General features: G+C 55.8%; 2 protein-coding genes across 2 annotated transcripts in view; one reads left to right on the top strand and one right to left on the bottom strand.

The window, feature by feature from the left end:
* The first annotated feature begins 590 nt into the window (after positions 1-590).
* HIGD1B (HIG1 hypoxia inducible domain family member 1B) lies at positions 591-8,814 on the top strand. The gene is made up of 5 exons (XM_084615553.1): positions 591-608; positions 5,181-5,296; positions 6,625-6,728; positions 7,294-7,428; positions 8,601-8,814. The coding sequence occupies exons 3-5, from the start codon at positions 6,632-6,634 to the stop codon at positions 8,663-8,665; spliced, it is 297 nt and encodes a 98-aa protein (XP_084471679.1). The 5' UTR covers positions 591-608; positions 5,181-5,296; positions 6,625-6,631; the 3' UTR covers positions 8,666-8,814.
* Positions 8,815-11,171: 2,357 nt separating this feature from the next.
* Positions 11,172-26,216, bottom strand: part of EFTUD2 (elongation factor Tu GTP binding domain containing 2) — a 36,325-nt gene continuing 21,280 nt past the window's right edge. The window contains exons 14-28 of the mRNA XM_084615962.1: positions 25,865-26,000; positions 24,996-25,123; positions 23,457-23,650; positions 22,343-22,454; positions 21,841-21,981; positions 21,159-21,260; positions 19,417-19,499; positions 18,565-18,651; positions 17,218-17,344; positions 16,594-16,681; positions 14,981-15,099; positions 14,254-14,348; positions 13,700-13,853; positions 12,226-12,333; positions 11,172-11,949 (exon numbers count right to left, since the gene is read on the bottom strand). Coding sequence (XP_084472088.1) covers positions 11,854-11,949; positions 12,226-12,333; positions 13,700-13,853; positions 14,254-14,348; positions 14,981-15,099; positions 16,594-16,681; positions 17,218-17,344; positions 18,565-18,651; positions 19,417-19,499; positions 21,159-21,260; positions 21,841-21,981; positions 22,343-22,454; positions 23,457-23,650; positions 24,996-25,123; positions 25,865-26,000 — 1,770 coding nt within the window. The 3' untranslated portion in view covers positions 11,172-11,853. The remainder of the gene's footprint in view (positions 11,950-12,225; positions 12,334-13,699; positions 13,854-14,253; positions 14,349-14,980; positions 15,100-16,593; positions 16,682-17,217; positions 17,345-18,564; positions 18,652-19,416; positions 19,500-21,158; positions 21,261-21,840; positions 21,982-22,342; positions 22,455-23,456; positions 23,651-24,995; positions 25,124-25,864; positions 26,001-26,216) is intronic.

The raw sequence follows: 26,216 nt of genomic DNA, 5'->3' as shown, positions 1-26,216 counted from the left end.
GGTTAGTCTCTAAGGTGCCACAAGTCCTCCTTTTCTTTTTTCTCCCCGCGCTCTGGCCCAGATACTCTCCTGCCCAAGCCTCAACAGAGACGCTGCGTGGGCAGCCCTGGGCCGCTCGGTAGCGCACCCTCTCTTGCTGGGAAGGAGCAGGGGGACAGACGGCTGCGGACCAAGGAATCCACCTTTACAAATGCACTAACTGGCCCTCATGTGCCGGCGGCAGAGCGTGGGAGAGCCCCCCGCTCCCCTCCCCCGCCTCAGCCAGGGAGGCATGTGTGGGAAGCTGGCCCTCCTGCTGCCTGAGCTTTCCTGCTCTGTGGGTAAATAGGGGCTGCCAGGCCAGCACCATTTGCTAGTAGCTGAAGCAGCTTCAGGGAGGGAAGAGCTCGCTTTGGAGTGAGCCCAGCATTCCCCAGGCGGGTCAGTTGCCAGAAGGGGACCAGGAGAATAGCTCCAAACCATCCCAGGCCAGGGGCCTGCTTAGACAGCCCCACACGGCCCTGGCCACGCTGCCAGAGCGGTGCAGCTCCTGCTAGTCTCCTTGCTCTGGAGAGTGCCAGGCCCTGACCTGCCGGCTTTCCTGCAGCACCAGAGCCCACAGCAGCAGGGTGAGCTTGGCTCCCATTTTACACGTCCCCTTCCCTGCAGGGTGGGCCCCAGAGCTCACCCCCCCCCCCGGCTGCTGGTCCCAGAATGGGAGCGTCCCCCTGGGGTTGTTATTTCGATGGGGACAGCTAGCGTGGCCGATCAGCCAGCCTGGGACCGCGCGTGGTCCGGGCTGCTGCCAGGGGCCCATGAGCAGGGTCCGTCCCCCGCCCAGGAGCTCTCCGCAGGAGGGAAGCAGCTGGGTGTTGGTGCCAGGAAAAGAGTGTGACAGCGGACGCGTGTGTCTGGGGAGGAGGGGGGCGTTGCCAGTGCAGGCTGCAGGGGTTGCCCTGACGGGTTCCTGCCCCCAGGCCGCTCAGAGGCAGCCTGACAGAGCCAAAGTGGCGGCGTGGCTGGAAGCAGCTCTGGGCTCCAGCGAGAGGAAGCAGCAGGGCCGTGCCGCCCTCCCTCCTGACCCCGCTGATGCACCCTGGGGGCACGTGGGAGCTCACACAGCCAGCTTGGGAAAGGGCTGTTTATCTCTCTCCCTTTCACCCCTGGAATTCACAGGGGCTGGGGCCCGGCTCCAGCCCTTTGATCTAAGGAGGGGTCAGTGTTTTCCACTCGAGCTCCCCGCAGTGAGGGAGGGAACAGGATGTTGGTGGCTGCAGCTGGGCCACCAGGCTCTGACCCGGGTCCCTCTGTAAACATCCCTCATGAGAAACAATCCCGTCCCCAGCCTGGTGGGAACGGGTGGGACACGTCTGTCGCACTCTCCCTCTGCTGGAACCTCCCTCCCCGCTGGCCCCGGCTCAGAGGCTGGCTCATGGCGCCTCACTTCTCATCCCTGTGAGTCCAGAGTAACTCAACTGACTTTGCTGGCTGAAATCAGTGGGCCAGATACCACGGTGACAGGGGCTAGAGTAAGATCTCAAGAAGCAGTATAGCCCAGCACACAGACCTGGGACGCAGAAGACCTGGGGTTTATTCCTAGCTCTAGCTTGCTGGGTGACCTTGAACAAGTCATTTCCCTGCTCCGTGCCTCAGTTCCCCCAGTTAGAATGGGGACAGGACACCGACACTGACCTCCTTTGCACGGCTCTCTGAGATCCTCAGGGCAGCTCGAAGGGGAACTGCCTGATCTTGCCTATACTGGAGAATTCCTAAGGAACTGTGGAAGGGCACAGATCGGAGCCTCTGCCCTGTCGCTCCCCGTCACTCTGGCAAGACGGCCACATGCCCCGGAAGCCAGGAGCACATGGCAAACCTAATGGGGCTCTGAGCTCGGCACCCTGGGGAACATGTGCTGACAAGTTCGCCACCTTTGGCTGCATGCGGAACTGGGTCCTTAGTGCTGCACGGCAGGGTTGAGGGGCTGTTGCACCCCAGCTGGGGCTGCCCTCCCCCACCTCCCAGCTGGTTTATTACTGGTGGGGGATAAATCGCTGCAGCTGGGAAGCAGCAGCCAGGGTGCCAGTGTCCCAGGTGGGCACTCTGCTGCTGAGCCAAGGCAGGGGCTTGCCCCAGTGCATCCCAGTTTATCCCCTCTCACATTTCTGACACCCTCTCCCTCAACCATGGGCAAGCAGATATTGCCTGCCTCTCGCAGGGGGCTGTGGGAGCTGCACATGGGGCGATGGATCCGGGCTAGCAGGGGTCCCACGGGGTAGGGGGACTCAGCACATCCTGGGGGGCAGGCAGAACTAGATTAAGAGAGAGGGAAATGGGGCGGAAGAGCAGGGAAAGCTGCCTGGCTCCGAGATCCACTGGGACAGAATCCTTTCCCCGGGGAAGTGCTGGGAGCCCCAGCAGGATGGGGACTGGCTGCTCCCCAGATCTTCTCGGGCAGCTTAGCCCACTGATCAGGGTGTGTCACTGTCTGCCACAGCGGAGGTTAGCAACACCCTGGCCTCGGGCACGCCAGCTGTAGAGACTCCGGTGTTGAGCCCTGGATGGCCCCAGTGCAATCCCTTGTGTCTTGGTCAAGACGGCGATGGACTGGGCACTGGGCGACCAAGCTCAGGCCTTGGGCCTCCTCCGAGACCCCGCGTCCTCTAAAAGCTTGTCTGCTGCTTCAAAGGGCTGCTCCTAACCCACAAAGCCCTATGAACTGGCAACACCCTTTGCGTTGCCCACGTTCTGAAGCGATCCAGGGACCTGGCTTCCTCCCCACTCACCCCTCCCCCAAGCTGTGTGTCACCTGCAGAGTTTCCCGGAGATGATTTCTGATTTGCGTCTAGGTTATTAATCAAACTGTGAAATAGTGAAGGGCCAAGAGCCACTCCCTGCAGGACTCCACTGGAAACACACCTGCTCAATGATGATTCCCTGTAAACAGTTATATTTAGTCAGTTTTTAATCCATGTAATGTGGGCCAGGTTCATTTTATATTCTAGTTTTTTAATCAAAATATTGTGCAGTATCGACTCAAATGCCTTGCAGAAGTCTAATTATATTATACCTTTGTCAACCAAACATGGAATATCATCAAAAAGAGATATCAAGTTAGTTTGTCATGATCTATTTTCCACAAACCCATGTTGATTGATATTAATTATGTTACGCTCCTTTAATTCTTTATTAACTGACGAGTGGATCAGCTGTTCCATTATTTTGCCCGGGATTGATTTCAGGCTAACAGGCTGGTAACTACCCACATTGTTCCATTTCCCTTCTTAAATATTGGCACAACATTAGCTTTCTTCCAGTCCTCTGGATTTTCCCTAGTGTTCCAAAAGTTCTGGAAAAATCAACTTTAACATTCCAGATTGCTCCTCAGCTAGCTCTTTTTAAACTCTTGGTTGTAAGTTCTCCGAACCTACTGATTTAACAATCTCCAACTTTAGTAGCTGCTGTTTAACATCCTCCTGAGTTACTGTTGGAATGGAAAGTATTTCTTCATCATCTTATGATATACCTACATCATCTGTCTTTTTCCCAAATACAGAAGAGGAATATTTATTGAACACTTCTGCTTTGTCTGCAATTCTACCATTTCCATTTAGTAATGGACCAATACCATTTCTAGGATTCCTTTGGTTCCTAATATACTTAAAACCCCCTCTACTTATTGCCCTTAACTGTGCCGGCCATAGATGCCTCCTTGTGTCCTTTTGCTTCTCTTATCAATTTTCTATAATTCCTAGCTTCTAATTTATATTCATTGCTATCAACTGCCCCCTTTTTCCATTTGGTATCTATTGTTTTGGTTTTTTATATATATCTGCTTTTGCTTCAAATTAATGGCTTGAGACCTGGTTTATCAGAGATTGCCTTACACTTCATGATCATCCAAGACAGCTATTCTCCACATTAATGATGCAGCTGGACAGACCAGGCATGGACCACTCTCTGCAGCAGCCTTCCATTTATCAGCTCCATAGGGTGATGGAAGGTCTATGCCAAATCTATAAAGCCCTTGGAAAGAAAAGATGCTCTTGTGGCTAAAGCCCCTGCTAACGTGGAAGAGAAGCCCTGGAAAGCCTCTGCCATAGATTTCATAGAGAGCCCATACACCATTTGCTGCAGAATGGCTGCGCGGGAGCAGCACGCAGGCAATGCTCCATGGTGATGTTCTCTAGACTGGTCTAAATCCAGCAGAGAATGTGACAATTCGGAAGCCCTGCCTCCCAGCCTGAAGTTACTGATTTTCACAACGCACCGGTGCTGAAGCCTCTTCCCCAGGCTCACTGGGACACGGCCAGTGAGCAACATCAAACAATGCCATGGGCATGTTGGTGACACCGCCCACAAGAGGATCTCCAAGCATTTTACCAATGTCTGGTCACTTGGCTGCACAGCCCCCATGTCGGCAGATATTAGTGTCCTCGGTTTACACATGTTCAAACTGAGGCCCCAGGAGGGGAAATACTTGCCCAATGAATCAGTGCCAGACCTGGTGCAGAACCCAGGAGTCCTGACTCCCAGCCCCTGCTGTCTCTCCTAAGCAGACAACCCGGCCTTCCTCGTGTGGGGCGGGGGAGGCCGCTGGGCTCTTCCCTCCGTACTAACATTAGTGTGTGGGGTTGTGTAATTCCTGCCACCAGCCTGCCACTGCCCAGCACCACCTGCCCCCAGGGGATCTTCTAGCCCCACCACTTCCCCCATCCCTCAGGCATGAGGGGCCGGGCACGACCGGGTGTCACTGCCTACCCATGGGGGGCAGAGGCTTGGGGCCATGTAAGGGGGTCCAGGGGATGGGAGTCCCGTGGTTAACGGGGCTGGCAGCAAAGGCAGGGCAGGGAGCTCAAAGGCTTGTTAGCGGGAGGAAGGCAGAGCCCATCCTGGGGCGAGGGTGGGGAGTCTGGGGGCTGTGAGCTACGACTGCAGGGGTGGCTGGCAGACAGGGAGGGACAAGAGGCTGGTGGACACCCTGAGGTGCTGGTGGAGCTGGGACTTTTCCCGCCTGTTTCTCGTGGCTCAGGGAATCCTGGGCAAAGCTGGAGGCCTGGGTGCTCAGCCAGTGGGTGCGGTCTTGATTTCACCAGAGACCCTTTCCTCTGGGAGAGGAGCTGGAGTCCAGCAGACAAAGGGTTAAGGTCCCTGGAACTGGTGCCAAGTTACCAGCCCCCTCTCTGCTCTCTCCCCCTCCCCAGCCAGTGACTTTGCTGTAACCCTAACGTGAGGGGCTGGGAAATGTCCCTGGTGCGGACGGGGAGAGGAGATCCAGCCCGGGCAGCCTGCAGACCTAGCCCAGCAACACTGAGAGCAGGTAAGTGCCAGCAGGCCCCTGGCACATGGCTCTGGGTCCTTTGGATGGGGCCCGGTGAGTGCTGGACAGTGCCCAGGAGCCAGCAGCCTTGCCAGGGGCTCGGCACCCTGGCTGCCTGCGCAAGGAGGGAGGTTCAGTGTCTCAGGTCACGGCGCTTCGCTCGGCTCTCTGCTGGGTTGGGCCTGCAGCTTTCTCGGCCGCTTGGCAGAGCTGTTGGCGCTGGGCAAGCAGCCCAGGGATGAGGGGTTTGGAAATATCCCTCACTGGGAAGCCAGGCCATGCCATACTGGTGCCCAGCGGCCCTTGGCAGGTAATGGCTACAGAGCTGCTGAGCATTAGCAGCATGAAAGCTGCTCCAGCCCCATCCGCTGCGCACCTGGGCACGGACCAGGGGATGGCGGCTCCTGTACAGAGGGAGGCAGGTTCTCGAGCAGAGGGAAGTCAGGACCCCACCCCCTCAGAGGATACCAGCTACAGGTATTTTACTGCACCCCTGGGACCCTGACGCTTGCTCCCCACCGTGAACTCAGCCTGCCCTGCTTTAGGACAAACGTGGCCCTTCATGGTGTCATGCTCACAGGCCCGTCACTGACCGTAGCTACAGCTTATCCCTGGCCTGTGGCACACGAGCGCCATCCCGGTTACCTGGGAATTGTCCCGCTGGCTCAGGGGCTGACAGTGGCCTCGGGTTGGGGCTGGCACCGGGCAGGCCCCAGGCACAGCCTGGCCTTGGGCTGGCTGGTGCGAATGCCGCGTCCCCTGCGCTGCAGACCCAGTCGCACCCGTCCACAATGCCCAAAGCCCAGCAGAACGATGCAGGGGTGAGGCACTGGAGCCCTGCTGGCATCTCAGACGCTTGCTGCAGCCGCACGAGCCCATCGCTGGGGGCAGCAGGGCACAGCACGGACCGCGTGGGTTCTGTTCTGGGAACCTCCCCCCGCCCCAGGGGGAACAAGTGGCCAGCAGTGGCCCAGCCATTCACATGCCTTAGCTGGGCAGCCCCTGGACAGGCCCCAGGGAGGCAGGATTCCTGGGTTCTGCCCCTGGCCCTGCCACCGATTTGCTCTGTGACCATGGGTAACAGACACCCGCCCCTCTCCGGGCCCCAGGTGTAAAGTGGGGAGAGGGAGGAGGCGTGGGTTGTTCCTGTGGTAAGACACTAGGAAGCACAAGGAAGTTGTGATAGTGAAAAGCCCTGGCTGGGGGCACCAGGCAGACCCCAGGGTACAGCTCGGTGGGGTGGGGTGGGGGCAAAGGGGACACTGGAGGAGGGGAGTCACTGACTGCTGGGGTTGCAAAGCTGGCTCACGGAGCCTGTTTGGCTGCAGGGGCAGGATGGTTATGGATGAAAGCCAGTGGGTCCCTGAGCGCGAAGGCACCGTCTCCACCAAGCTCCTGCAGAAGGCGGGTGCGGCCCCATTCGTGCCTGCTGGTGAGTGGGGGCGAAGGGGTGCTGCTGGGAGGGCAGCGTGCCCCGGGACCCAGCGAGGGGACGGCCTCAGGAGCTGCTCCCTGGAGGCTGGGTGGGGATGGACGGGGGTGGCAGGACCGGAATAGCAGGGCTGTGGCAGGTCAGATGGGAGCTGCGGGAGCTTTCATAGCATCTGCCCCACAAGCTGCGTGGCCATGAGAGGTGTGAAAAACCCTTCCCCAGCCGAGCCAGGGCAGCTCCTGGCTTCCCACAATCGCTGGGTGCAGAGCGCTGGCTGGCATGTGAAATGGACCCATCCTCCGAGCCCAAGGGAGGGGAAGAGCTAGTAACTACCGGGCCCATGTGCTGACCGGCCCCTGCAGGGGGAACCGTAGCATGGACGGTGCTACGGGCGGGGGCTGCCGACGGGAGCAGGGTAGCACAGAAGCCGGGAAGAACCAAACACACCAAAAGTACCAGGGAGGCCCTTGGCCAGCAGCTCACGCCGCAGCATCAGCCTCCTCAACGCCAGCTGTGTGCCCCGGAGAGCCTCCCAGTGACCCAGCTGCCATGTGCTCTCCCACAGGCATTGGGGGCTTTGCCCTTGTGGTCGCTTATGGCCTCTACAGACTGAAGGCCAGAGGAAAGATGAAGATGTCTGTGCACCTGATCCACACCCGCATGGCTGCCCAAGCCTGCGTGGTTGGAGCCATCACGCTGGGTAAGTGAGGGCTGGGGTATGCTGGGGCCAAGGTGTACATGGGCTGTAGCCTAGGCAAGCTGGGACCACAGACGGGGGCTGCATTCTGCTAGGCACCGAAACCCCCGCCAGGGTGGTGGATTCTGCAGCCGCTGGATGGTGCGTTGGCATTGGCCACCTCTTCTTGGGGCTGCGGCCTGAGTCACGCAGAGGAAAGGGGGGGGGTCACTCAATCGGAGGGGTTCACTTGAAATTGGTGCCAGATAGAAGGGACTCCTTTGTCACACACAGAATTGGGCCATGAAGTCCAAGGTCCCTGCCCTCACGTACAAAGGGAGAAGCTTTGTCCACACCCAGGGCTGCTGCTGAATATCACCGTGGGCACCTGAATCACCCATACAGTAACGGGGCTGCTTCTGCAAGCGGCGTCCCCTTTCCTCCACCCTGCTGGAGAAACCTGCCTTCCTCCCCTTCCCCACCATGGCTTGAGACAACGCAGCCCCTCTCTGCCAAGATGTGTGGAGGGGCCAGCAGGCAGGGGGGCCAGGCAGCTGGGGAACATCAGCCGGGCGAGGACAGCTGTGCGGAAAGCTGATGGGCCCCAGTGAGCTCTCTGGAGCGCGCAGTTAGCAGCTTCCAGCAGGCCGAGTGCGTCAGCCCAGGTGCAGGGCCGAGGCCACAGCCGCTTGGAAAAGCTCTCCTGATGCTAGGGCCCTGCCCCCTGGCCAGACTCCAGCTTGGCGATCCTGTAGCAGTTCGCTGGGCCTGAGTCTCGTTTATACTGCAAGCCCTTGCAGCGAGACTTGGGCAATGTGATTTGGGGGCCGGAAGGGAGTGTTGTGCCCATCCGGTCTGCCCTCCTGCATGGCCCGAGCCGGAGCGTTTCAGCCAGTGCCGCCTGCAGCGAGGCCAACTGGGGGCAGGTTTTAGAGACACCTGCGTGAGGCAAATCGCCCGCAGCCTGGGGGTAGCTGCATTGGTGGCCAAGGGCCCTCGTGGTTCACACTTTACAAGCTTCTGTTCCCAGTTGCCCCTACGGGTTCAGCTGCCAGCTCCTCGGGAGTGGGTGAAGTGACCCACAGCGCTCTAGAACAGACAACGCTCTAGAAATACAAGTTATTTGTGTGGCATGTTCCTGGTGCCACTGTCCCTTTCCCTTTCGGGCCTGCACGATGTCACGGTCTCTCTTGCAGGAGCAACCTACACGGTGTACAAAGACTACCTGCTGAAACGGGCTGCAGACAGAGCCCAGAAATAGCCCAGAGGAAGCTGCAGCGTCCGAGGGCCACAGCACAGCGATCTTCCCTTGGCGGAACCTAGGTCCCTGCAGCCCCGCGCTCCCTGGGGCTGCTGTTGTGTATGGAACCAATCCTGCTTTCACGGTTTATAAAGTTACAGGTAACGGGAGGCTCAGCCCCGTTCTTGGAACACACTTTCTGAGCTGGTCAGTAAGGCAGGCAGGCAGTGCAGGGCTCCAGGGGGCAGGACGCCTGGGTTCTAGTCCCAGCTTGGAGGGAGAGCAGCGTGGCAGCTAGGCAGAGGGGGGGGGGGGGGCGAGGGCTCAGACTGCTGCATGGTGGATGAATGGTGCTAAGGTGAAGGGAGAAATGATGCCCGTGTGGCGAAGGCCGGGGCCTGCGCTCCATGCCCTGCTCTACACCTGGGTGGCCTGGCACTAGTGTCTCTGAGCTGCAGTTCCCAGAGCCGGATTAACCTTTTGTGGGCCCCCATGGGGGCAATGGAGCAGGGTGCAGTGGGGTCAGTCCCTGGAGCGAGGGGCTGGCCAGGGGCATGGCATGGCAGGGATGGCTGCGCTCCGCCCAGCCCAGTGCAGGGAACTATCTACAAACCGGCACCCACAGCTCTTCCCCACCCCCTCACAGCCCAGCACCCACTGCCCCCCAGACACCCCTTTCCCCATACCCTGCCTCCCGGCCGCACTCACTGGCTCTGCTGGGAGGTGACCGTCTGACGGGCTGAGCCGACAGCACAGCCAGGGCTGGTCCTGGGGCGGGGAATTGCTCCAGCCCCTCGGGAGTGGTGCAATCAGCCAGGCCAGGGCCCACTTGCCTGGAGGGGCCCAGTCAAGCCCTCCCCCACCCAACTGGCTGAGACTGGCCATGCTTCTGCACCAGTCCCAGGTGGCTCAGCTCCCGGGAGACAGGCGCAGAAACGGGCTGCAGACAGAGCCCAGAAATACCATGGGTGGTGGGAAGCATAGACTGCCCGGAGCTGCACTGGGGTCTGGCCGGGGGGCAGGGCCAGGGGATGAAGAGGAACAAGTGGTGGGTGGGATGGGGTGGGGCAGGGAGGCTGGCAGGGTCTCAGCGCACAGGGCAAGCAGAGCAGGCTGGGGCCCCTTCTGAGCATGGGCCCGGCTCCATGGCGCCATTGTAAACCTGGCACGGGCAGTTCCCCCAGCTCTGAAACAGGGTAACCACCCCATCTCCTCTCCCTTGCCCCGGTTGTGGTCTGGGGCGGAGCTGTGCCAACAAAGGACTGCCGCAGGGCTGGGAGAGGTGCATGGCAGGGTCCTGGGCCAGAGCCACGCCATGGGACTGAGATCTCCATGGAGAGAGAACAGGGCTCAGGGCCCCCACAGGCTTGTTACCAACATGCACTGAAGCCAGGCCAAACTGGTCTCCTTGGAGCTGAGCCCCCTCATCCAGCCCTAGGTAGCCATAAGACAGAGACCTGCTCTGTTAGGCAGCCCTGCTCCCCGCTGCTAGCAATGGGCCAAGGGCCATGCTCACAGCCTGGCACAGGACACAGGTGCCTGCCCAGAGGACAGGAGCTCAGTGCTGCCGCCGGGGGCCTGACATCCCAAGGACTTTCCACCTTGCCTCAGCTCAGGCCAGCAAGACCCACATGAGTGAATAAAGCAGGGATGAGGATGGGACTCTGGAGGGGCCATGGCTAGGGCCAGCCCAGCAAGAGGTCGGGGCTCCAATATGAACGGACCCAGGGAAGTGCAGTCACATGGAGTTGGAAAGAGACCAGGGACCAGCACAGCATTTGCTCCACGAGACCAAACCCAGCAAGTTGGAGGGTGAACAGAGGCAGCCTCAAGCAAAGGCCCCAGGGTATGCGGAGAAGAGGTATGGCCTGAGCAGGGGCAGGGCCGGCTTCCCAACACTGACCTGGGGGGGCAGCACTAGGGCTGAGGGGAAACGGTCAGTGTCCACCATGGGCCATTCAGGGACTGGCCTCTTCAGAGACTGACAGGAGATGGGACCATTACTGTGCCCCTGCCTGCTAGCCCGGAGAGAGTGCGGGCTGGCTGGAAGCAGGAGACTGGAGTGTGATCTGGGGGAAGGCCTGTGACCGAAGGGGAAGGGGACATTATGATTTGCAGAGCTACGTTGGAAGGCAAACACGAGAGCACAGGCCCTGCACAGTACGTATGAGGCAACAGCCACAGGGCTGCCGAGAGAGTCTTAAGCCTAGCGCACCGGCGATCCCCCAGCCCATGAGCCACAAGCTGCAGAGATGGGAGCAGCGACCCTGCCAAGCCATGGCGGTGATTGACACTAGCGCATCCTGCTTGTTGGAGAATCCACAGGGGGGCTGCACTGAAACCTGCTGAACCCAGCACACACCTCCCCCCAGAGGCAGATGGGCCAGAGGACGGGTGCAGCTCACAGTACAGAAGCAAGGGTCAGTGGGTCCTTGCTCCTGTGCTGGCTACTGGCTCCAGTATGTGGGCTCTGAGCCAAGCATCTCTCCCCTCTGGGCAATGAGACCCCCCGGGACAGAGACACACGCCAGAAGGAGAGGGGTTTTATTCAGTCTTTACAAAGCTCAAAAATAAACTTGTACAAAATAGAAATAAAAATCCAGACTGTCAGGAGGTCCAGACTCCCGCCACCCGTTCCCTGCAAGGTCACTAACAACCCCCCAGACACAGGCCATCCCCCTTCCTGGGCACCCCAGGAGAGGCTCTGTCTCCCCCCACCACGAGAAGCCTACGCACGTCACTGGCTGCAGGAGCTTGGCGGCAGCTCCCAGCTTTATCAGAGGCAGAGGGCTGAACCCAGCATGAAACCCCTGCACGAAACTTCAGTTTGTCCCTAACGCCATGTTCACTAGGGGAACACGGGTGTGGATTAACCCCTTTGGGCCTGGAACTGCCACACACGGCTATAAAATTCATTTGTACACAGCAATGGAAGTGACAGGCTGCAGGGGACCAAGAGTGATATCAGCCATGTCCATATTCTGTCCGTCTCGAGTGCAGACTCCTGGCCTAGGGAGGCACTGAACACACACAGCCTGTAAGGTCGTGGGTAAGGGTACTTCTGAGGCCTTAGCAGAAGTGCCCAGCACATGCAGTACCAGGGCAGCCGGACTGCGAGGGAGGAGATGTTTGCAGGACGACGAGGAGGGGGAAAGAGCTGGGCCGGCAGACACTGGAGCAGTCTCTGGTTAGCCTCTGCAGCAACATGGTCACATGGGGTAGTTCAGAACAACATCCTGCTTGGCCAGCTCCAGCAACATAGGGTCGTCGAAGAACTTGCTGATGCTCACGTCCTCGCTCAGGCCCTGTGGAAGGAGAAGCAGCAGCGTGAGCTGGAGAGGTAAGAGCCAGCAGAGCTCCCAGAGAGCTGAGCAGCCCACCCTGGTGCGTTCAAAGCCCTGCTGAAAGACCCTGGGAAACAGCGCAGCCATTCCAGCAGCAGTGCAAGGGATGGCTCCATGCATAGGGCAGCATACGGAGTCCAAAGCACAGCTGTGGTGTGAGGGGCATGCTGGGCCCTGTGAACTGTGCAGATAGGGGAGAAGAGTCAGCAGAGTAGGCGAGGCTGCTGCGGGCCTTACCTTTCTGCGCCTGGTCTTGATCATGAACTCTCTGGCCAGGTGAGGTGCTGGCTGGGGCTCCAAGGGCCGGATGACGATACTCTTGTCCAAGGGGTCTCCAGGCACTATCTGAAACACAGGCCAGGAAGTCAGCATGGGAGAGAAGAGCCCCTGAAGGATCCTGAGAGCAACCCTCAACTAGAGCAAACTGGGCGAAAGCCTAGTAAATCCGAGTCCTGGTGACTGCAGTCACTGCCGCTGACAGCCAGTCTGCCTGTTCTCCGTGTGGGGCTAGGCAACTTAATCTTCCACAGCACCACTAACTGTGCCTATGGGTATGACAGCAACACGGCTGCAGGCCTGCTCAGTTATTGCCACCAACAGTCCCTGAAGGGTTAATCTCGGCTATAGTCAACCTCTTTCGGTTGGAGCATTGCCACAGTGACAGTCAGTGGAGAAGAGGTGTTTGCAGAATGCACTAAGCTGCGTATTGGTTCCCAAGTGTCACAATGAGCTTTAGGAAGGTATACACGGGCCGATTTGTTGCTGATTTAGTTGGGGTTGGTCCAGCTTTGAGCAGGGGGTTGGACTAGACGACCTCCTGAGGTCCCTTCCAACCCTGATATTCTATGATTCAGTCAAAACCAGGAAGGGTTTTGTTTTCTGAAACCCAAGGTGCGTAACCTGTCTCACAAGCGTGGAGGCCAGCTCCTGAGCCTAGGCCCCAGGACCTTCCGTAACGTGCATGCCAACCATCAAAGGAATTTACTCATCATTGCGGAGATACGGCTGCCTGCTGGCAGCTCCCATTTGAATGGAGGTGCTGGCTCAGGGTTCATTCTAATGGGAATTTCCAAGCTAAGGAGTTAACAGTCCAGCCTAGGAGTCTAATGTCTGAGGTGCCCGTTAGGAGGGAACTATTGCCTGCTCCTGCTGAGGGGGGACTTGCAGCCCCAGTGTTTTAGGCATCTCTACCGTGCCAGTACGGTCTGGGGCCCACAGCTCAGCCGGCACTTTCCCAGAGTAGAGAGGCACTGAAACAAGTTCTTTAATAGTTAACCGCTGAGGCGGAGCCTGTGCGCTCAAGGGCTAGTGCCCTGCACTGCAGAAACCGGGATCCCAGTTCCTGGCCCTGGTTTCTTGCTCCCTGAGTTGAAGGGCTGGGAGTGGCACTGAGGCAGCTTCCTGTGTCACCAATGAAGGACCCATTAGTGCCCATTAAGCAGCGGTGAAAGGGATCCCATCCAGACCACATCATCCAGGGGGAAGCTGCAATATGGAGCCTCCTGGCCTAAGGCCTGGGACTGGTCATCTGGCTAGCAGCAGTAAATGTACAGCTAACATACAAAACGGGAAGGGAGCAGAGGCTCCTCCCAACCCCCGAGGGCCTGCAGTCATCCGTTCCCTTTGCTCGTGGTGCACAGCGAGGCTGGTGGGGCACAGGCCTTGAACACAAAATGCCCCCCCACATGGCTCAGATGGTGCAGGCACTCACCTGCCAATGGTGGAAGACGGAGAGAGAGAAAGCTTGTCCCTGCGTGTGAGTCCTCAAGTCAGTCTCAAACCCAAACGAGTCAATGGCTGGGATAAAGGCTTTGATGGTGTAAAGCGGGGACCCTGGGATTGGAGCGTCCTGAGTCACATGACCTCTGGCGAAGAGTCACAAAGAATTAACCTCCCACATCTGCCTTTGAGGCATCATCTGTTAAAACATCCCACTGACATTACCTCTGTTCACCCCTCCACTGTGAGCACTGCAGGAGAGAACCACATACACAAAGGACTGAATCTGATCTCGAGCACCCCCCTCTGGCTGAAGTGGGGGCTCCCCGAGACACCCTCGCCCCTGCATCAGGGGCAGTTGAGATCCGCCAGAGAAGGTTTCATGCAATGCCACTGGAAAATGAACACTGTGACTGCACATACTGCAACTCTGATTTCCTCACGTGGCCTGCCACCCCAAAGGGACATCGCTTCTGGGCAGAGTCGCCACCTCGCACACACATCCACGAGGGCATCCCGTGGAGCCATGGGCTCCCTGCAGCTTACCTCCGCCGGGCCAGCACAGTGTACACTGCAGACACACAATCAGCAGGGGCCTGGACCTCCACAAAGTAGTACGGTTCCATCAGCCGAGGAGTGGCCTGGGAAAAGGAATGGGAAATAAGACGCCAGGCACACACCAAGCCCAGGCCCCAGGTGTTCCTATAGGCCAGGAGGGAGCACACATGTGTGAACTGGAGACGGACAGCACTGTGGGCACATACGGGAAGGACCAAGAGTTACTAGCGGAGGGATCCTGACCCCGCTGGCCAGGCTCCTGACCTGCTGAACGCCTTGCAGCGGATAAACAGAACCTCGTGGAGCTGCTGCAGGTGTCTGGTCTGTTCTACAACCATCCCAGAGCAAACCCACAGAGGGAGGATCTCGTCTTGGCTCAAAGCATCCAGGCTGCTCCCTCCCGGTCTCAGCAGGCCAAACACAGTAATGGACCTGGAGATGGAGCAGATTCGTGCAGGTTCCCAAGCAGACTGGGTTTACTCTGTAGCACAGGAATGACACTGTTATCGCTGCGCCTGCCTCTTCCTCTGGGGACTGGGAAGATTAATTGATGAATGAGTTGATTTAGGCTGAAAACGTCTCAGGGCAGGAATTCACCACACACCTCCGCGGTACTTACCACCCACCCACACAAACCCCACAGTTCCACACTGCCCCTGAAGGAGACAGAAGCTGTGTTAGGCCCTGGCCTCACCATGCCCAGCACAGGCCTTACCATGAGGAAGGCGGAGTACACAACCCTCCTTGCTGTTGGGATAATTTGCCCTCCTCCCCGGTGCAGCGGCTCCTGAGCGATCACAGCGTCCAGGATCTTAAACTTCACATTGCGGATCACTGAGCATGGGAAGGAAGAGAGCAGGGAGTGACTGACGCCGTGGCTGGAGGAAGTCCCATTAAGAGCGGAAGGCTAACCCTTCCGCAAAGACCAGCCCAAACCGCACATTCTCAGGGATCATCACGCCCAGCGCAGACACATAGCTTGGGTGCACAGGAACAGGGGAAAGGCCAGTAGGGACCACTGTGATCATCTAGTCTGACTTCCTGTGTAACACAGGCCACAGAACATCTCTGCATTAATTCCTGTTTGAACTAGAGCGCATGTTTTAGGAAAACAGCCAATCTTGGTTTAAAAGTATCCAGTGATGAAGAATCCATTATTTCTAGTGTAAATTTGTCTAGCTTTAACTTCTAGCCATTGGATCTTGTTACACCTTTGTCTGATGGACTGATAATGCACTCTTCAAAGTTTTGTTCCCCATGTAGGTACTTACAGATAAGGCTGCAAGTCTGTCACAGAGGTCACAGATTCTGTGACTTTCCGTGACGTCTGCAGTGGCCATTGCTGGCCACCCCCCAGCAGCCACAGGCGTTTGGGTGGGGGATTCAGGGCTGGGGCGCAGGAGGGGGTGAGGGTTCTGGATGGTGCTTACCTCAGGGCGGTTTCCCGGAAGCAGCGTAATCCCTCCGCTCCTAGGGGAGGCACGGCCAGGGGGCTCTGCACGCTGGCTCTGCCTGCAGGCACTGCACCTGCAGTTCCCATTGGCCGCAATTCCCGGCCAATGGGAGCTGCAGAGCTGGTGCTCGGGGAGGAGGCAGTGTGCAGAGACGCATGGCTGCGCTTCTGCCTAGGAATGTTGTTGTTTCTGGGAAGGCATGGAGCCGGGTAGGGAGCCTGCCAGCCCCGTCACCCAGCACCAGCATGGGTCCCAGGCCACATGCCGCTCCCACTCCCCTCCCCCCGAGCACCCGTGGTACCGCCCTGGGCCACCCCCCTCCCCAAGATTTAGTCAGGGGTATATAGTACAAATCATGGGCCGTGAATTTTTGTTTACTACCAGTGACCTGTCCATGACTTTTACTAAAATACCTATGACTAAAACATAGCCTTACTTATAGACTGTGATCAAGTCATCCCTTAACCTTTTCCTTGGCCAGCTCTTTTAAAACTCTTGGAGGCAAGTTCTTTGGATCTGCTGATTTAAAAATGTCTAGCTCTAGTAGCTGCTGTTTAACATCCTCCTTACTGTTGGAATGGAAAGTATTTCAGCAGCATATGACATCTGATTTTTCCCCAAACCCAAAACAGATATATTTATTGAATATTTCTGTCTTTTCTGCATTGCTAGACATCTAGTCCAACCTCCTGTATAACAGGCCACAGAGTTCACCCAGCAAGTCCTGTTTAGACAGCAACACACCTGGTGGTTAAACCAGAGCAGACCTTTTGCCCTGGGGCATATTATAGACAGATAATTTGGCTGCCAAAGGGGAGGAGAATTAATTCTTCTTGTTTTATTATTTGCATCTGCCTCAAGTTCTCTTACTTACACTCATCACAGAGGGGCCCTTCCCTTGTGCCCCATTGGAACCCCTGCACGATGCTGTCCTTCACAGAGCCCAGCAGGGCCTTATCCACCTACACAGAAACAGACACATTACAGATCAGCACTGCTGCATCCAGCTGCAGCAAGGGAAAGAGAGGGACCATTCTCAAGAGTGAATTCTTAGAGTAGCAGCATTGCTTTGCACTTCTAAGGGCACTCCAATCACGATGCAGATATTCTCTTCCTTTGACAGAGGGGTAACAATAAGGCAAAGAGCTCAGAGTCAACATTTCAAAATTTGGCACCTCGATCCATTAATCAAAGTGGCTTGACTTATGCGGGAGCTAAGCAACTCTGGATCACAGGGCACTTAAGCCACAAGTGGCTGGGCCCAAAGTCAAGGCAAGTCAGTGACAAAGCTGGGACTAGCCCATAGATGCCCTGTTAGCCCCCTGTTCTAACCAGTAAGACAGCACTCTTGCAAAATTACAGCTCCAGACCCCTCCTGCCAACGCCTGGGGAAAACATGTTGCCTCTGAACTACAGGGTAGACAAAGTTGCCCAAGTCCCTCCAGTGTGACTGCGCTCCTCACATCTAACTTCTTTCCCCAGGGCTGTGGTTCCTCACCTCCGAGGGCAGCGTGTCATCTACTAGAATGTTTGGGCCAGTAGCGTCTGGCCCAAAGGCCCAGATGGAACGGGCAGCCAGCAAATCCCAGTCATACTTGGTCTGGAAGAACTCGCCCAGCTTCTTCCTGATGGGAAGGGAACAGACAGGGAAAACGTTGGACAGCCCAGATCCTGACTCACTGGGTAGAGACATGCAGGCACATAGCTCATCCTCCTCTTACGGCGCATCTACATTACAGTTAGGTCGACATAAGGCAGTTGCAGCCTTCCTTCCACCGATGTAAGTGCTCTGCTACACCGACATCATAACTCCACCTCCATAAGAGGCGAAAGGCTTATGTTGGTGTAGTTAACGCGACACAGTGTCTGTGTAGACAGGGTATCCCTTACATTGGCTGTCTTGTCAACTTCACTGAACTGTGAAATTGACAAGAAAGCCCCCACTCCTCTGGAGAGATGGGAGGCTGGACCCTGCTCCTTGCTGAGAGCCGGGGCAGCTTTGGACCCCAGTCCTAGCTGGGAGCTTGGGTGAGAAGTTGGGGCAGCCCCCTGCCCACTCCTTGCATGGAGCCTGGCAGCCTTGTCAATTTCACAGCTGGGCGAGCCATGAAATTGACAAGGCTGCCCAGATCACAGCAGGGGGCGGGGCCGAGAAGGGGGGGCAGCTGGACCCCACTGTCCAGTGGGGAGGAGCCCCAGGCAGCTTCTCCCAGCTCCTGGAGGGGAACGGGTGGAGGGGGTGAAGAAGCCTCGACCGTTTTCCCCTGCTCCCAACGGGGAACGGGTAGGGGAGAAGCCCTGGGTGGCTTCCTTCACTTCCAGTAGGGAACCGGGGTGGGGTAGGGTATGAAGTCCCTGCTCCTGGTGGGGAACAAGGGTGGGCAGCTTTCCCCACTCCCTGAGAGGAACGGAGAGCGGGGGTAGCCCACCAGGAGTCTGGGAGCCTGTGGGGCAGCCAGGCTCCTGGCAGGGAGCTGCTAGCAGAGCTAAGAGACCGGGCTCTCAGCTCCACAGACTGCCCCTTTTAGGTTGGTGGAAGCGCTCCTGGTGAGGCCACGCACCACTGACCCAAGGAGAATAGTGTGGCACGTGCCACCACAGTAATTACTGCGGTGGCTGTAAGTTGACCTAATGTAGGTTGACTTAGGTTTGTCCAGTGACATAGCCTTAGCCTCAGGGTGACCCACAGGCTGTATTAGGGCTGCTCATGGACTGGCAGGGTAGCACCGTCCCTATTAGGTTCCTCTTCCTATACACTGATGTTGTGTGACTTCCAGAGCTGTACATTTCCCTCCAGTTCTTCTACACACACCCACAAAGCCTCTGCTCTCCAAATTAGGCAGACCTGTTCCAGGTGATCTGGACCACCTCATTCTCAATGTCCTCCGCGAGTCCCTTCTCCAGCGGCTCAGCAATCATTGTGATCTTGTTCCTGTGCAGAGAGAGACGATGCCAATCAGCTAGTCACAGAGATGGGAGCTTTCCCAGAGGGCAAGCTGCACAGTTAGCGGCAACAGACTGACGTGAAAGGGGATGAGGAACCCAGAGAAAGTTACAGTGGAAAAATACGTTTCCCCTCTTGTTCTGTGGGAAACCACTGTGTTTTTACAACAGCTGCGTGCACAGTACAACACCTGGAACGTGGCTAGGGAGACAGAGCTAGCCGCACATGTGTCAGTTTACTGCCTGTTTATATTTCCAGGACTGACTCGCTCACAGCTCTTGGAAAGTCAGGAGACCCAGAGTTCTGCCATGGGAATGGCAGAACCGGGAGCTCAGCAGTCAGAAGGTTTGCAGATGATGATGTGCAGTGGAATCTGATTAGAATGAGCCCTGGACACTGGGAAGCAGCCCTTTTAACCAGCACATATCAAAACAGAAATTCCAGTTCACAGAAACTCCTGTTAGGTCCCTTCCTGAGGCCGGTGTAGGAGTGTGCCCTCTTGTACACTACAGAGTGCTGGAAACAGGGGTTGCCAGATCAGATCACATGCAAGGTACATCTAGCCCAGTACCCTACCTCCAACAGCTGCCAGTGCCAGGTGCTGCAGAGGAAAGTGCTGGTGTGGTATAATGTGGTTAGGAGGATGGGGGAAGGGACACAACAGAGACTGGCTTCAGTCCAGGGGAAGGGGTTCCCACTGTCTCCCATGGGGACACCATTTCAGAGTTGGACTATTGGGTCACTAAGCCATACTTCTTATTGGGTGTCTCGGCAAAACACTTCAGGGAGGAAGTTTCCACAACAGTCTCACAGAACGTCACAACCGGATCAGCAACCTTTAAAAAGAACAACAGCAGCAGTTTGTGCCTTTTCTTTGAACTTTTCAACTTCACAAACACACTTTACACAGGGACTGTCTGAAACCTTTTAACCCTCCCATTGTCCCCAGCAATGCCTGAGATCACTATAATCAAAAGCAACGCGAGAAATATTAGCTGCTTGTTTTGCTCAGTATTCCCTTTGGGCAACTGGCAGCACTGGGTGTCGAGTCAGTGTCCCCACTCCTCTCAGCTGGTTAGGCTGCCCTGGACAGTTGTGGGTCTTTCACAGCAGCAAGGGAGAGAAAAACATTGAAAAACCAAGGAAGTGTGACTGTGAGGCCACAAGGGGCTCTGGACAGGGGTAGCTCTGAAAACAGTTCTCAGGGTTTGAAATTGACTGGATTTCAACTTGACAGTCTCCCTTTAAGGCACCTGGATCCAGGAGACTGACTCCCTAGGTTATACTCTGAGCCCCATGCACTCGGCAGCACCGTGGGACTGAATTCTTCAGCAAATATCCCTAATGTGAATGTACTGCAGTACCATGAAATACTCTTCATTCCCACTCCTGCCCCCAAACACCTGCCCCCAACAGGGCCTCAGGGCTGAAAGTGCTCAGTGACCTACTATGCAGTGGGGATTGTTTCCAACAATGGCTATTTCTGACAATGGATTTTTTCTCTGTGGGTCTCAGTTGTCATGGTGTCATCTGGACAGCCTGGCTCAGAACGGCCTTTCCCCCATGTATGTCAGAGGAAAGGGGAGCTTGTAGTGAGCTTCGGCGGTTCATGTCAGTTCTCAGGCCTTGGCTGCTGGCTGTTCCACAGGCAGCATAACTACCCAGCCGACACTTCTGGCTCTGCAGCTCCCACTCCCTGCTGCCCGGCTCCACGGAACAGAAGCTCGAGAGCTGCAGTAAGTCTCGGCAGGAAACAAAACGCCAGGTGCCTGCATCTGGCGAAACAGTAACTTCTGCAGCAAAAATGCTGGATTCTATGGCATCTTGGAAAAACCAAACAGCAAAGCTCAGGAACTGTGGTGATGACAGGATCCAGGCTGTTCACTCCTCTCTGAGCCAGCCACTGAGGCTCTCTGCAGTCAGACCTGCACTGGTTACACTCCGTCCAGGTTTTCAAAGTTATCTTTGCAGCCATAAGGGCTAGAAGCTCAATTTTAAAAACATGAAGCTGAGATTCTGAGGCATGACTCTGTGCCAAGGGACGCGCAGGGCCCTGGCTGTCCTGGAGGGATGTATTTGCTTTCTTTGATATTAAGAAATAAAGGGAAACTTCTCCCCATGTCCTGAAACCCCGGAAAGGGAATAACAATTCTTCGCCCTTCTCTAGTGCCTGTCATGTGAGGATCTCAGACATCCCAAATCTCACCCCTCCTGCGAGGTACGGAAGTATGTTTCACAGAGGGATAAAGTGAAGCCTACAGAAGGTAAGTGGCTCGTCCAAGGTCACGCAGCAAGTCAGTGGCAGAGGTACGAATAGCACCGTGCTCTGTCTCAGCAGACAGCAGTCTCTCTACACCTCAGGAGCTGCAGTCATGAGACCTGCTGGAGCAATGGGCTGGGGGCAGCAGCTGATTGCCACACTCTCAAGGGGGAGGAAGTCCTGTTTTATGTACCCCCAGTAACGACCACAGGAAAGGTTCATTTTGCTTCCTCACCTTGATATCAATCTCTGAATACATCTTCCGTAAGTCATGCATCACACAGTCCAGGTACAGCTCCCCCGTCCCCAGGATCACGTGCTCCCCAGACTCTTCCACCTGAAACAGATGGCCCAAGCTACAGCACAGCATTCCTTCTGACCTAGCCCCTTCCAGCTTTGTCCACAAGGCCAAGGGAAACTTATTACAGTCAGAGAACCAAGAGGGAAAGGTCCCGGCTCCTGAGTCTAATCAACAAGGCAAGTGGGGCCAACTCCTGGCTTGCTGAGAAGGAAGAGCAGCCCGAGCCCTAGGTTCCCAGCATGGGACACTGCAGGACGTGCTGCAGAGCCGTTTGGCTGTGAGGGAGCACACAGTTACTCTGCTTCCAGCCTCTTCTTGCTGGAGATACAGGCTCTGTGGGAAACTTGTACCTTCATCTGGCCTAGCCCCCGCAGCAAAAGATGCTCTAGGGAATGACGAAGGGTTCAGCCCTTGGAGAATCATGGTCGGCTAGTCCATGCAGACTAATAGCAAGTGAGTTTCAGGGGAGAGAATGGCAAAGTCAAAAATGGGCTGGTTTTGACCATTTAAAGCGTTAAGTGAAGACAGCACAAGGGGGCCCAAAGAGCAGGGCAGGGCAGGGCCTAGGAGCAGCCTAACCAGGGGCACCTGGATCAGCCTCGCCTCAGCGACACACCTTGGTGGTGAGCGATGGGTAACTCTTGTTAACTTTCCGCAGGCCATCCAGCATTTTAGGGAGCTCCGAAGGGTTGACTGGCTCCACGGCTATTTTGATGACAGACGTGGTGTTGAACTTTAATGGACGGAAGATCTGAGCCTGAAACCAAATCAGAACCATCAGTAAGATTCTGGTGACAAGGGAAATCTCTACTTCGTAGGACAACCATCCCTTGGAGCCTGGAGTCAGCCACAGTACATGCCCATGTCATTGCTGGGCAGCACCATGGAGCAAGTGCAGGCTAGTAGGAGGCCACCTGCATTCATAGTGAGTGTTCTTGTATTGACAGACACAGCCAGGCACCCTGAAAACTGGTAATCCACAACGGGGCTGCCTTGCTCATGGGAGAAAGTAACATTCTGGTTGGAGGAAGTCACTGCCCCCAACCTGACCATCCTAGACAGCCAGCAGACTCCTTGACGCTCCCCTACTGGGAAGGATGCTGAGTCACGCACAGTACCTCCTCATTGCCTCTAGGCTCTGTGATGGTTGCAGTCTTCACAATTGGCTGGTCCACCCCCTCTATTAGGATCCAGTTGCCGGCAGGGACCCGGTTCACCTCTATATGGTATCTGACATACAGAACAGGATAGCACACTCATTAGTCACTGCTGTCCCCATGCTGTCTTCTGTTCATCCACCTTCTCGCCCCCTGGTTCTCAGACATACATGTCTGCACCTTCTTCCATGCTGCCTGTTCCCTGTGGAACAACGCCCCTGTGCTGAGCAGAAGATTGGCTGCCCTCTTCTTCTGCAAACCTCTCTTCTGCTGCAACTCCAAGCATGCAGACAATGCTGATAGGGCTCCAACAAGGTTCTAGATCGGTGGTTATGTCTAGGGCCGGATTAACCTAGGCAAACATATACTTCTCCTGGCTCGGAGGGGACGGAAAGGGCTGGAGAGCGAGCGTGCCTCACACTCACCTTGCGGAGGCAGCTCCTGTCCTGCAGGGGGCTGGGCCTGGCTCCCTGCTTCAGGTGTCACAATGTGGTGTACGGGGGTCACAGCACCACTCAGGTTTGGCCAGCCCTTCAAACCTGAGCGATGCGGTGACCAGTGCTGGGCCCAGCCCCACAAGGTAGGACCCCCCTACATGCTCGGTCTCCAACCCTCCCGCACCCCACCAGGGCCGCCCCTCTGCACTTGGCCAGGATTAGTGTTGTGATGCTAGGGTGGAAGGTGCATATCTGTGATGATGGTAGCATGCAGTTGGCAGGTCACTTAGTAAAAAGTTTGGGACCCACTGGTCTATCAGATAATGGTAAAAGAGAATGCAAACGCATCTATAGCTGTACTGATCATATCCCTCTCTGCACCCTTTGAATGTCACTTATCCTCTCCCATTGTAAGATCTTTGGGGCTCACTGGGTATTTTGGCTCAATTTCGTAAACTCAATGTAGCCTCAATCCAGTTGGTCAACCTGGGACTTTTCACCACACTAAATGCACCCCTCCCCGCCTCCAAAACCCTGAGCTTTTCTCCCTCACACTGCAGCATCAAGAACAGCAGCAATGAGTGGGGACTCCTCTCCCAGACTGCCGAGGTTTGTCCTCTTCACTGATACCCTGGTACCTTGCCACTGAGATCCAGAGCCGTCCCACAGTGCAGATCTGGGAATCCTCTTCATCCTCCAACGTGTAGTTTTCTCCCAGTACCTTCACGGGCTGCCCTGCATGGATGGTCCCACTCAGCACCCTGCCAAAGGCGTGGAACTGAACCCCATCGTCTGTGCTGTACATTTTCGTGGTGTGACACATTAGTGGACCCTTGCCCCCAAAAAAGAAATCAAAGTAAGTCACTCCCAAGACACGAACTCATAAAGCAGCTATTAGACCCACGTGGGATTATCAGGAACTCTGTCTGAAAATCCACAAGGAACAGTTTTCGGGTCCTCAATTTTCTTCCTCTGCCTGGAATTCCCTCCCCATTGGCCAGATCCCTGGAAAGAGCATGGTTAAGTGCATTTCTCAAATGAACACTGCGGCAAATTGCTGCTTTCCTCACGTAAACACCACCACGTAAGCCTGTAACAGTGCTACCTCACAATATGATCCCAGAGATTGCAAACTGAGAAGTTTGGGCCAGGCCTCTACCTGGATGCACCACTTTAGAAAGGGGGCTTGGAGAGAAGAATGCCATTGCTGAACTGCCAAGTCACTCCTTAGCCTAAGACCCAGTGCTAGAATTTCTGTGCTGCTGGAGGTCCCATATTTCAGATGAGACACAAAACCCAGGTCGTGCCCAGGTCCCTTGACGGTTAGCACTGGTAAATCTGCTTGGGTAATTAATTTTTGCTAAAAGCGGCAAAGAGTCCTGTGGCACCTTATAGACTAACAGACGTATTAGAGCATAAGCTTTTGTGGGTAAATCCCCACTTCATCACATGCATCCGACAAAGGGGGTATTCACCCAAGAAAGCTTATGCTCCAATACGTCTGTTAGTCTATCAGGTGCCACAGGACTCCTTGCCGCTTTTACAGATCCAGACTAACACAGCTACCCCCTCTGATAATTTTCGCTAGTTACACAGACCTTAAATGGGGCAAGGCACTCTCTTTCTCAACAGTTTGAAGGTGATGCTCTACTATTTACAGGTCAATTCTTCACTTCCTAAGCTGCTGTCTAGCATTGGTGGGACTGTTAAACAGCTGCCGAGTGCCACCCCAGAGGAAGCTACATTTGAAGAAGTGATCCCTTTAAGTACAAAAGACACTGTAAAGGCAGAAACTCTGCTCAGACTAGCTCAGACCAATTTTTCAGGTCAGACTTTCATGCAGAGATCTACCTTCATCTAAAATGGAAAATAATTGTCCACAAAAGGCCCCGAACATCCCACCATCACAGTGCAGTTCCCAACTGTTGGGAAGTTCAGTCCTGATCTCTGTCTTTCCCTGCACATTCTCCAATAACCCTCTCTCTCTACGGCTGCCCTGGCAGGCTTCTGAATTTCTCAGAGCGGAGAGATTTGCTTCAGTAGCAGATAAGAGATTGTGAAATGCTGCTGGATGCCTCTCTAGGAGGAGGCTGCCTTGGTGACCGCAGGAAAGGAGGACTTCTCTTCTACCCCATGCTGCTTTTAGAGAGGTAATGGTAAGTGAAAGGGGTCCTTACATCAGGGTCACACTCGCTCATGGCCTCCCCCAGGTCTGAGTCGACGCCGCCGGTGTAGGTGTGCTCGATTTTGGTCTTGGCTCCCACCTTTGGGGAGGGAATATGCTGCACACACATGTCCACGAAGCCTAGGAGAGCAGAGCTTCATGAGAATGCTGCTAAGTGGAGGAATCCAGAGTACAGCATTGAGGGGGCTTGAATAAAACACGACATCTTTAACCCAGAGGACTAGTCAGTCTACAGTCCTGGGTGACAACTCACTTGGGAGCGGACAGCTTATACTGGAACTGCCAACAGAGGACACTGTGCTGCTGGCGAAGGATCAGTGAACCCCCACAGGACGCCAGCCTACTGGTTTTAGGCTGCACATTGGGGCGTTCAGGGGCAGCCTTTCAGGAGAACATGCTGAAGGCAGAGTTGAGGGCATGTGTGTGCAAATGAATTATTTTCAGGGAGTTCCTGGCATACTGAACCCAGTGCAAATCAATGTCATGTATAACGTGTGGCCTGGAAACTATACTAGAGCTTCTGGGCACCTACGTCTCACTTCCTCCAACTCAGTCAACTGAGTTTAGGTGCAAAGGCCAAGACCGTTAAAAGCCAGGAACCTACAATTTGTCTCTAAATCCAAATGTAGGCACCAAAATAAGCAGCCTGACTCGTGGAGCAATGGGCACCACCAGCACCAGCTGAGAAGTGAGGGGAACCTGCAACATGGGGACATCACCACTGAAAACAGAGCCCTAATGCTCTGCCCGCAGCAGGTTAAACTGGCAGCCGAGGCATCCAGCTACTGGCCCAGAGTGCTGGCAGAGCACTGCACAGCTACAGGAGCCCAGCAGCTAGGGCAGGGGAGAAACAGGACCTACCTGTGAACTCCCCAAAGAACTTCTTGCAGACAAGCCTTAGCAGGGGTCGAATGTTTAGCTTCAGCTCCTCTTTGGTCAGGTGGATGCCCAGCTCATCCAGAGTGCGGGGGAGAGTGGTGTCCACATCACCAACCACCTGTGGGACGGCACACACCACTGCCACAGTTACTGAGAGATTCACTGCCATTGACTCCCGTGTGCAGACAACGGTACATCTGAGCCATTCAAATGGCGATGGGACAGGACATCAGTGTGAAAGGACTAGGGGGCCTGCAGGCTAACATCGGGCCTTTTACCCTGGGAGAGCTGGGTTCAGATCAGTTTAGTTCCTGCAGTGAAACTGGTTGGGTAA

The sequence above is a fragment of the Lepidochelys olivacea genome (assembly GCF_965140295.1).
Source record: "Lepidochelys olivacea isolate rLepOli2 genome assembly, chromosome: 27".
Lineage (NCBI taxonomy): Eukaryota > Metazoa > Chordata > Testudines > Cheloniidae > Lepidochelys > Lepidochelys olivacea.
Note: the sequence above shows the minus strand (reverse complement) of the source record. Positions and strands in the feature narration are given on the sequence as shown.

What these genes read in the sequence shown, in the direction of transcription:
- HIGD1B (XM_084615553.1), top strand. Translation starts at nt 6,632, where the DNA reads ATGGTTATGGATGAAAGCCAGTGGGTCCCTGAGCGCGAAGGCACCGTC. An exon ending in GGCCCCATTCGTGCCTGCTG is followed by an intron (nt 6,729 to 7,293) that starts GTGAGTGGGGGC and finishes GCTCTCCCACAG; the next exon opens with GCATTGGGGGCTTTGCCCTT. An exon ending in GGTTGGAGCCATCACGCTGG is followed by an intron (nt 7,429 to 8,600) that starts GTAAGTGAGGGC and finishes TCTCTCTTGCAG; the next exon opens with GAGCAACCTACACGGTGTAC.